The 11408-nt window shown below is 41.2% G+C and overlaps 2 protein-coding genes across 3 annotated transcripts in view; one reads left to right on the top strand and one right to left on the bottom strand.

The window, feature by feature from the left end:
- The first annotated feature begins 1904 nt into the window (after window positions 1-1904).
- wu:fa25f02 (salivary glue protein Sgs-3) overlaps window positions 1905-11408 on the top strand; it is a 31461-nt gene continuing 21957 nt past the window's right edge. Inside the window, exon 1 of one of the 2 annotated variants that reach the window (XM_046036375.1) lies at window positions 1905-2058. In XM_046036375.1, the coding sequence (XP_045892331.1) occupies window positions 2021-2058 (38 nt within the window). In that variant the 5' untranslated portion in view covers window positions 1905-2020. The remainder of the gene's footprint in view (window positions 2059-11408) is intronic. The other variant, XM_046036377.1, reaches the window with a different exon arrangement.
- The window catches only part of LOC123961212 (cytochrome c oxidase subunit 8B, mitochondrial), a 4104-nt gene continuing 2344 nt past the window's right edge, over window positions 9649-11408 (bottom strand). The window contains exon 2 of the mRNA XM_046036385.1: window positions 9649-9957. Within this exon, the coding sequence (XP_045892341.1) occupies window positions 9862-9957 (96 nt within the window). The 3' untranslated portion in view covers window positions 9649-9861. The remainder of the gene's footprint in view (window positions 9958-11408) is intronic.

Raw genomic sequence — 11408 nt, 5'->3', positions numbered from 1 at the left:
GTGGATGTGTCTTTATCCTCCTGAAATGCACACAAAATTACATTTTTGGTCTTAACAAAAATAATATGCTATAAAAAGACTTTGGAGTGCCACATGAGCGCTACTGGGGGCTACAGAATTATGTTGTCTTCTTTTCTTTCCTTTTTTCTCTCTTTTTTCTTCTCTTTTCTTTCCCCCCTTTTTCTTCTCCTTCTTCCCCCTCCTCTTTGTTTCTCCCCCAAGCCAAACAGGCTATTCTTCCCCAGCTTTGGCTCAGGTGGTAGAGCGGTTTGGCTGTTAATCGGAAGGTTGGCGGTTCAATCCCAGTTCCCCCAGGCTGCATGTCGAAGTGTCCTTGTGGCTGTTCCGCCAGTGTATTAATAGTTTGTGTATGACTGGTGAATGCAGATGTAGTGTAAAAGCGCTTTGAGTGGTCGAAAAGACTACACAAATATGGAGCATTTACAAAGTTTTTTCCTATTTCGTTATCACAACACATCAGTGGTAATTTGATTCATTTTAAGATATGCTGCTATTGACATTAATCTAATGGGCTTCATCAGGATGATTGAATAAAATATTGATTTATTGATTAGACATGTTTTTGTTATTTTTTGGGATAAATTGGTATGTTAATGGAAAATAGGCAACTTTTTTTTTTAGAATACACAAAATTAGTCGTTAGATTAATGGACTTCAAAAATATTTGTTATGTACAGCCTTAGTTACTGCGCTACTGAAGCAAATTCCTGACGAGAATGACGTGCTACAGGTCAGGGCACCAGCTGTAAGTCAAAAAGCTAAATGGAGAATGAAGGAGAGAGGCGTTCTCTCCACAGCTGTAAGTAGCTACTGCCATTATTGTGTCACAGTCTAAGCTGCAAAGAACATTGTCCGTTGTAAACTTTGTGCGACCAGCAAAATGCTTTCTACCGCGAACAATTCTAAATTTAATTTATTGAAGCATCTGCTGAAGCAGCACAGCAACTGAAACTTATATATAGGATATATCACTTATGCCAGTGATGCTTGGACTGGTGGGGAGAGAGTGGTGTTAGGCTGAGCAACGTTTTATAAAATCACTGAATATTGGTCTTACTACATAAATACATGTGCATTAAGCCTACTTGCTTTTTTAATCTTAGCCAGTGGCATCGAGAAATTTTAGGCCTCCATGTTTTGTAAAAACCATCGGAGTTTCCTGAATGAAATAACTGTTCCTTTAAGGGCCCGTGTCCACCAAAGCGGTATTTGCCAGCTGAAAACGCCAGCTGCTCTTCTGAAAACACCCAGCAGGGAGCGCTAGCTAGCGTTTTTGAGTTGCAGCGTTTTTTCCAACTGCTTTGGTTGCTATGATACATTTGTTGCAAGCAGTTTTACCTAACTTTACTGGATGTAAAAATGTCAACACAGAGCAGAGTACTTGCTCTGGTCCTTGCTCTGTATGAGAGAAGGCTGAAGCAGGTAGAGAGAGAGGACGGACAGTATGTGGGTTCGACGAGTATCACCGTTTAGTCCAAGAGCTGAGGTTGGACGAAGCCCGGTCCCAGGATAGTAACTGTTGCTATGGTGTGGTGTTTGTCCCGCCCCTCCTCTACTGTGATTGGACGGCTGGGTAAAAAGAGAGAGTGACAAGCGCAGCGTTTATTCCCAAATCTGAACATTTTTCAACTCTCAGCGACTGGAAAAAAACACTCAGTGCGGAAAAAAGGCTCAACGCCTCGTCACGCTGCTGCCGTTTTTGCCAGCTTGTAAAAACGCACTGCTCCCTTTGGAATGAATTGAAAAAACATGCTGTCATCAAAAAAACGGCAGCTGCTCTTCTAAAAATGCCCAGCAGGGTCCCCAGCGGGCGTTTTTGAGGCACAGCGTTTTTACGTCCTGCTTTGGTTGCTATGATACATAAAATCCGTGGTTGCAAGTATTTCTACGTAACTTTACCAGATTTAAAAATGTCAACACAGAGTAGAGTACTTGCTCTGACCCTTGCTCTGTATGAGAGAAGGCTGAAGCAGGTAGAGAGAGAGGACGGACTGGTCGTATGTGGGTTTACGATTTGGTGGGCGAGGAAACATCTCGGTGAGTACCACCGTTTGGTCTAAGATGACGAAGCCTGGTTCCGGGATCGTAACCGTTGCTACGGTGTGATATTTGTCCCGCCCCTCCTGCACTGTGATTGGACGGCTGGGTAAAAAGTGACAGTGATGAGCGCAGCGTTGAACATTTTTCAACTCTCGGCAACTGGAAAAAAACGCTCAGCACCTTGTCAAGCTGCTGCCGTTTTTAGCTTGTAAAAACGCGGCGCTCACATTGGAATAAATTGAAAAAAGACGCTGCCATCAGAAAAAAACGCTTTGGTGGACACAGACCCTAAAACAGGCAACGACCTTTGCTGCTGTCTTTTATTTATTAAAAATAATCTATTAACTTCAGCTGAGCTAATTTGAAAGTAGTGCTATCATTTAGTTATAGATTATTTCATGTTGTACTTTTAGCCGATGAAGTTTGTAAATGTAAATGCTCCGTACTTGTATAGCGCCTTTCTAGTCTTTTCGACCACTCAAAGCGCTTTTACACTACATCTGCATTCACCAGTCACACACATTCATACACTGAGCCTAAGTGCTCAAACGGAAACTAACATTCACACACATTCATATTCGGGGTTCAGTATCTTGCCCAAGGACACTTCGACACGCAACCAGGGGGAGCCAGGGATTGAACCGCCGACCTTCCGATTATTCCCCAGGTTTGGGGAATATATATATTAATTCAAATTAGTTATTGTCATGGTTGATGTTATTCTCATTATTTTTATTATAGAGAGGTGGCGATGGCACAATGGATTAGACACTTGTATTTGATTCCCACTGCAACATAAGTTATTGTCACAGGTGCTGCTTTACCATCCATATGCTGTACTACAACCGCCAGCAGTTTGCTCCTGGAGTGGCGGGGGTCTCAGTATACTTTCCTGCTGAATGTGAAATAATGTGCATAAAAAATAGATTCATTACCTTCCCCTTATATTGTGAAACAGTCTGTGGTGGCTGCCCTTGAAAAGTGCTAGCTATATAACCTTGGTCACTGGAGCCAATCCCAGCTGACATCGGGCCACAGATATAGACACGACCACTCACACCTAAGAGCAATGTAGAGTCGACATTTAATCTAACCTGCATGTCTCTGAACATGCAAACTCCACACATGTATTTTTTTCACACATGTACCAAATCAGGAAAAAAAGTCCTTCCAATCGGTGAAAATGGACTTCTTACTGCTGGTAAGAAGAAAGGAGAGATGAAGATGAGATGGCCCATCCTAAATCCAGGACATGGTCAAAGCAGACACACCAGCTGGCTTGCTACTCCCTCACTACGACAGGGCCAAGCTTTCCACTCTTCTTCTTTTTTTCTGGCAGTCTCAGCACTGTTTTAGCGCATTATTGCCTCCCACCGGTATAGTATCGCCATTGAAGCTTTGTTACCTAAGAGCTATATCTTGCGATATAGACCTGTGGATTTAAGGAAGTTTATTAATTCCCTATATCTCTCCTTTTGATGTACCCTGTCACTTAGCAATGTTCTGATGGAAAATATTTCCATTCCCAGTTTGCCTAATTCTATGAATAATTCCCTCCTTTGCTTGGTGTAGAGTGGGCAGTGAATTAGTTATTGTTGTATGGATTCCAAGACTCCACAGTGTTCACAGTTGCCGTCTATATGCTTCCCCACTAGCATCAGTCCACTTGCTAGCCCACAATGCCCCAGTCTTAGTCTTGAATGTTGTACAGCTTTCTCCCGCTTTTGTTTGCATCCCATTCTTGTTGCCATAGATGATTCAGTCTCTCACTGATGATGCTGCAGCATTCCATCCTACCAAGTGGCACCTGCACCTCTACACTGTCCCTGCTAAAACTTGTCTTAGCTACCCGGTCTGCCACCTCATTACCCTTTACCCCGACATGTGCTGGAACCCAAAGAAAACCCACACTCTACACCCTTGCCTCTCCAGTTTAAAAATCATCATTAAAATCTCCCCAACTATGTCTGGCCTAGCTCTACGACCCTCATCGCCACCCAATGCCATCAAAGCAGATAAGGAATCTGTACATAGTATAACCTTGCCCAAGCCCATCTCCTCCTCCCACCACAGTGCCCACAATAATGCATCTAATTCTGCAGTGAATATTGAAGTCCCATCTGTCATTCTTCTACCCAGGGACATTTAAACATGAGGAACATACAAGCCAAATCACACTCTTTTACTTTCAGGGTCTCTTGACCCAGTGCATATCCTCAGAGCCCTGGCCTGAACAACATCCAGCTTAGCCAGTACAGACTTAGCTGCAGAGTCAAATGCCAAACACCCATAATCAAAGATTGCCCGTATCATTGTCTTATAAATCATCATTAACGAGTTCCTATCTGTCCCCCAAGAAAACCCAGATAAGCACTTCATGATATTTATAACCTTATCAACCTTAACTTATCATTTTCCCTATGTGCACTCTGTATGTCAGTTTTTCATCCAACCAAAGTCCTAAAAACTTAAAAAGCTTACCTCTTTCTAGAGGTTGCCCATACATTGATAGCCCCTGGGTACCCAATTTCTTTTTCCTTCCAATAATCACATATTTTGTCTTTGATATAGACAACCTAAATCCCCATTTATCAGCCCAACCCTGCACCTAATCCAAGGCACTCTGCATCTGCCTCATCAAATACCCTATGTTACGGCCTCTCTTCCATATTGCTCCGTCATCTGCAAAAAGAGATCTGCCAAATCCATCCCCCACTTTATCAAACATATGATTCACCATTATGTTAAACAAAATGGGGCTAATAACACTACCCTGTGGGGTCCCATTGCACTAACCGTGCCCGAAAGACCCCCCCCCCCCAACACCACTTTTACCTGTATGGTCCGGGATCTCAAAAAGTCTTTGATCCAGTTTAACATCCTCCCTTGAATCCCTGCTTCATATAACTTGATTACTAACCCATCTTTCCACAGCATGTCATATGCTTTCTCTATATCCAAGAACACACCAATCACTACCTCTTTGTTTACTAGAGCTCTTTTAACTTCTCTATCTAATAATAAAACTGAATCCATTGTTGCCCTACCTAGCCTAAACCCGTTCTGAAAGGCCGAAAAGTACTTTCTCTGCTCTAGCCTATGCACCAGTCTATCTGTAACCATTCTTTCCATTATTTTGCATATAACTGCTGTAAGGGCTATTGGTCTATAAGATCCCGGACTCTCAGCTTCCTTCCCAGGTTTTAAAATGGGGATAACCACTGCATGCTTCCACTCAGCCGGGATTAGCCCTTCCTCCCATACTGTATTAATCCGCGCCAAAATTGCCTCTAATGTCATGTCATCTAAATGCTTAAATACCTCGTACCCCAGCCCATCTCTCCCAGGTGTGGTGTTATGCCCTCGTCTTATTGCCTGCTTTAGCTCCTGCATAGTAAAAAATATGTTAACGCCATCACTGATATCCAAATTCATCTCAAGTTTGTAACCTTCATTCTTAATAATTTTTGCTCTCCTCAGCAACCTTCTTTGACATCTGTTGCCTAAATTTATCCCAATTCACTTTCTAAATATTAAGTTGTCTTCCACTGTTCTCCTTCTCTACCTGCAAGACTTTGCCAAACCTACATAGTATAGGGAAATGATCACTCCCCATGGTGTATCGATCTATAAGATCCCAATTCCCACATCTAGCTAAATCTGCTGATGCAAAAGTTAAATCTATACAAGACAGTTTTCCATTTCCAACCTGAAATCTTGTTGACCTTCCATCATTCAGCATCACACGTGAGTATTTGTCCAGGATGTTCTATTAATGCCCCATTTTTATCCCTGTTTTTACTGCCTGTGCATTAAAATCTCCTACCCACACCACCGGATAACATACCTGTTCCATTATAGCTTCTAATTTGTCCATTTCCAACTGAATACAAGGGTTGTAAAAAATCATCGAAAATCTCCTTGTTTTACTCCATACCTCTACCACCACACACTCAAGATCAGTTTCTACATTTACTCTCCTGAATTGGATTTCTTTTCTTATAAACTGCACAGCCACCTCCTGAAGTATTTCAATCTTATCTTAAACAAACATACCCTGGTATCACAAAACTCAGAGTTGGCTTTAGCCATGTCTCTTGTATACATATAAACTCTGTTTGCTATCAAACTCCTGACATTATATATAGTGTATCTTTGAGGTTACACTCTTCATATCTAATGCATTTTCTGGCCTACGCTTAACTTAGATTTGATCTGGTCTTATGCTCCTGTTGAAACCCAACCTTTGTATCTTGAATTTGATCAGGAGGTGTCAGGCTCATGATCACAGCATATTTATTCACTTTTTTTTTTCAAGACAACCCTGAGGATAAGGATTTATCTAAACCAGAAGGGGAACAAGTATTCAGATCCTATAAGAGAAATGATCTGTAACAAAGTAGCCATGTTTCCATCAGCGTTTTTTAATCCGCATTTTGAAGTATCACAGTAGAAAAGGTTGATGGAAACAGCAAAATTCGAAAAAAGCAAAAAAAAATTTACGCTTGCTTGAGGTGGTTTTTGCCTTTGTCGAAAAAGAGTAAATGCGCATAATGGGAGATGGAAACACTTTTTCCGAATAAGTTCTGACGTAGCGAACTTGTAACTCACGACTGATCAGCTGTTTCTGCTGTCGGCGTCTTGCCCGTCTTGGTTGTGCAGAGTTCTGGATGCCTGCCAAGAATTTCACCACCTTGCGGCTGGTAACGCTGACAGTGTCCATTTTGAGTATTTTTACTCTACTTTGGATACTTTGGAAATTTTTTGAATGCAGTACTTTTACTTGTTGCCGAGCACTTTTACAGTGAGGTATTGCTACTTTTATTACTTATTATTTTAGGGCATACATTATTCCAGGACAGTCTAAAAAAGAGACTGGAGGCATGAAAAAGCTACAAAAAAAGATGGAGAGGAACCCAAGTGAGAATATGCAGCTGTGGTATATAACAAAGGTGATGAAAGGGAGACAGATGAGAGATCAATGGATTTAGTGTGTGTTGTGTCTGGCCAGTATAGACTGCCTGGATTAGCAGCGTGACCTGCAGATGAACTACTGAAAGCCAAGTGCGCATTAGAATAATGTGACTGGATGGCTGTTTAGCTGGGGCTGTAGTCACAAAGGAGCGTATCTTACCCCTAGGAGTCCTAAACAGGACTAAAAGTTTCCTCTGAAGAGCTACTCACAAAGCTGTTGAGACACACTTTTATTAAATAGAGAGAATTCTTACATAAAGACAAGAGGCAGAGTTGACCCATCATTTCTCATCAGTGAACTTCCACAATAATTGGTATTTAAAGGGTTAGTAAGTGATTGGAATTGGTTCAGAGAGTTCTATACACTGGCACATTGGAATGTGCTGGACTCTGTGAGCAAGGAGAGATGGCCGAGAAACAGCCAAAGAGTAAAATCTCTGAAACGTAGAAACAGTTGGGTGAAGGTGTTTCCAAACTGGAGAAACCTCCGACTTGAAATTTAGGGGGTGGAGCTTCTGAGGGAGCACTGAAGGGAGGCATGTATTTGTTTGGCAGTTGAGTTCAAATATCAACAGTCCTGCAGAATCACTTCCTCTCTCTTTAAGTGACAGTTCTGTGTGAGTGAATGTGAAATAAAATACTCATCAATGCACAAGAGTGTGGGGAGCCATTTAAATCAAATTTAGATTGTTGGATTTGTCAAAATAATGGTCATGTTCATTACACTTAAAGGAAAATCACGACACATAAATAAATAACATAAATATGAATAAAATAAATGAACATACTAACAACATAAAATGTGCACATTAGCAGTTTCTTAAAGATTTCTGAATCTTATTAAACAGCTATGATTTTTCAAGAGCAACTTGCACTATATGTGGCACTTTCTGGTAACAAATAGTGCATCTTGCTGTATATTTCTCTTTAGGGGAAAGTAGCACTACACCAGTAGGACTCTGAGGCGAACAGGAAAGATTGTGGCCGACCCCTCTCATCCCAGACACTACCCTCCAGCAGGACTCAGTCTTTCTTCCCGTCTGTAGCAGGCCTCATCAACAAGACCCGGGACCCCCACTGTTACTGACTCTCATGCTCAGTAAACCGTATTCTGATTCTGAAGGGGAAAAGCATTTTTCAGCCGGTTCTTTGACAATGTAAGTCTATGAGAAAATGTTTTGTGCATCAAAATGTGTGCATTACATGGACCCAGAAGATGTAATTCCATGGTTAGCTCACCTGGTAGAGCATGCACACCAAAGGCTAAAGTCCTTACTGTGTTCGACTCTAGCTGCATGTCATCCCCTCTCTCTCACCCACATTTCCTCGCTCTTCATCTGTTCTATCAAATAAAGGGGCTGGTACAGACATGGATACTCAGAGACCAGCAGAATTACTGTGTCCTCCATTGTTCTCGTTGTTAAGCACTTGCAGCCTACATGTAGGATGTGGCAGTTGGTCTTTGTGGTATTTATATATATTCTGTTATCAAAGGCAGCTTTTTCCATTTAAGGAGCATAGCAAAACTGAAATCCATTCTCTCTGTTAAGGACTTGGAGACAGTCTTGCATTAGTCATACATATTACTATTCTGCAATTTCTGAATGATGTCATGGGAAGGGATTCGAGAAACTGTACACTTCCAATGATTTCATTCCAATGAATTGCTTGTGTCACAGCAGGCCAGCAGATCATGCAAAAATGGGAAATGTGTCTACCAGCTAGCAAAACATATATTAAGAGTAAAGTTTCTTTCTCTGTTCTTTCCAGAAACTTTTTAACTGCATTAACCACCCTATTATACTTGCAAAAGAATGACAATTACCAACAAAAAACAGTATTCTCAGCAGACATGTTTAAAAAAAAAAACATAAATCATAAAGTAACTAAAGTAACTCCTGCCAGGTTTGCTACCATGAAGGAGAGGAGGATGAAGATTTAAAAAGATCCCATGATATGTATATAGTTTTGCTCGGATCATTTGTTCTGGAGGATTGTTAGGTGGACCAAACCAGTGGACAGAGCAGCAATTGTTAAGAAAAACGATTTACATTTCGGTCAAAGTCACTCAGAATTTTAGATAAATCTTTGGTTTTACTCCAAATTTACTGCATCTCGAGCTCGGCACATGTAGCCTGTCTGTCATTGCCTGCAGAGTTGTAAATGGACTTTTTGTTAGAATACTGTATGTCTGATAGGTTAGTGCTGGCTGCCTTTGGCGCTGATTGAGAGCACTTGGCCTGTTCAGCATGCACCACTGCTGTCAGTCAGCTCTCACTGTCAGCACGGTGCTGTCTTTGGAGCTGAAACTTTTGAACTTGAAATGGCAAGATGTTTTTTTTGTTCCTCAATACAAAGTTTTCTGACAGTGCAGCTTTTCTTTGTGTTTTATTTGACATCAGCTTACTTGGCTCAACAAGTGACACATTATAACATATGGATTTATCAGCTATTTTACCATTTTGTAATTGTAAAATGATTAGCAGATGCCCCCCGTGCTGAGTCTAGCTCCGCCCCCATTTAATCAATTAATTAACATATCAACAAAATAATTGTATTATTACCAGAATCAGAGGAAAATCTGCAATCAAACAGCACCCACGCTGAGCCCAGTTTTCTATAATGAACATGTATTTATTGGTAAGAGGTTGACAGATGCACGGGATGTACATTATTACAGGCCAGGAGAACAGAAACAACTTGAAAGCAGAACACTGGCATCTTGTCTCAGTGAGAGACCCCTGAGGGAGAGTGGGCTAGTCAGCATCTTCATCTGGGCTGGAATGAGACTCTGTTCTCCTTCTTCTCCTGGCTCTCCTTCCTCTTCTACTCTTTCTTCTTGTAGTCCTCAAGGTGAGCCAGTATCCAGCTGGAGGGGCCCAGGATGGACACAAACAGGGCTGTCATAGCTATTGCCTGCTCCTGAGGGACAAACACACGGTGATGGTTGACTTCATATTAATTATTATGTCTGCCTCCCTGTTCTCGCACGAGAAGTGCAAGAGAAGAACAGGAAGAGAAGCTGACTGAGTTTTCTCTAAACAGCATGCAGTGGAATAAATGAGCCTACAATAAAATAGCCTTTTGATCAGACCTGATGGTCTGAATAACTCACTACGTCTGTCGCTTTTTAGAAATAACGTCACTGAAAAGTCACCATGTCACAGAGACTGTAACGAAACCTGTGTGTGTGTGTGTCAGGAAGGGATGGGCAGAGACGTATTATAGAGGAGACATGCCACTTTAGGAATCCTCAATTTAACTCTATAGTGAAAGCCTGTAACACCAAAGGTGGCAGTTATCCCACCCCTCCCGCTAGAAAGCCAATCATCTGCTTTTAATAGCCGAGGCGGGATACATATTAATCCAATCGTGTGGTTCCACTGATGGAAAGGTCTACTACGCATGCGTCACTACTACCACACATGCATAACAGAAGTGTAACCAGTTGGGAAAAATGCTTTTTAAACCTTATTTTGGGGCAAAGTCCTCAAACCTTTTCAGCGATTTCTATCAGATTTTAGTGGTGATTTTATGTGTGACCAGTGAAACTGCAGATCTGGCTCTCTCCCCATTCATTTAGATAGAAGCCTGGTCTTGTTAGTCTGAAATAACCACCCTAGGGCATTACCAAGATGACTGCCGAGTGCAGGACTTCAAATAAGGACTTTGGGATGGGTCATGGTTTTTGAATTTTTGAAAAGTCGGTATATTATAAAAAATTATATATTTTATTTGACTATTGTCTAGTCTGCGATTACTGAAATATTTTTCCTTGAAATGCCCATCCCCAGTGTCAGGTACCCGTGTGTGTGTGTGTGTGTGTGTAAGGGGGCCACAAAGTATTCAGTGGTTGTATGAGCTCATAAGTCATATTCATGTCAAATATTTTGGAAGCAAAAAAGACACATATATCAAAATAATTAAAAATGCTTTGGACTCGTAGAGAACGAGAGCTATTAACTGTTTGTGTACTAAATACACTGACAGTGACAGACAAGAATATTTATGTTTTAATTTTTGGATCAACATTATTGCTAAGGAAAATTTACTAGTTGCTGGTAGGGACATGTCTCTACCATCCCTGCTAAGTTTTACTACCTTGAGCAAACATGGCAGAAGTACACTGTTATAAAATACACTGTCCAGACTTAAACTTTTCCCAAACAAGCAAGCATCATTTCATAGCTAAAGTTTTAAAGGTCAGAGGTTTTCAAAGTGTGAGGCGGGCCTCTACAGGGGGGCTCCAAACTGAAAAATATTACATTAGTTATTACATTAGTTATCAAAAGGAGATCACATAGAGTAGTCTAAATGTGTGTGATTTGGTTAAAGAGTTACTTCAGAGATACAAAGTTTTTTCCACTTCCTGG

Source organism: Micropterus dolomieu, linkage group LG22 (genome assembly GCF_021292245.1).
Source record: "Micropterus dolomieu isolate WLL.071019.BEF.003 ecotype Adirondacks linkage group LG22, ASM2129224v1, whole genome shotgun sequence".
NCBI classification, from domain to species: domain Eukaryota; kingdom Metazoa; phylum Chordata; class Actinopteri; order Centrarchiformes; family Centrarchidae; genus Micropterus; species Micropterus dolomieu.
This window is presented reverse-complemented; position numbering and strand designations above follow the sequence as displayed.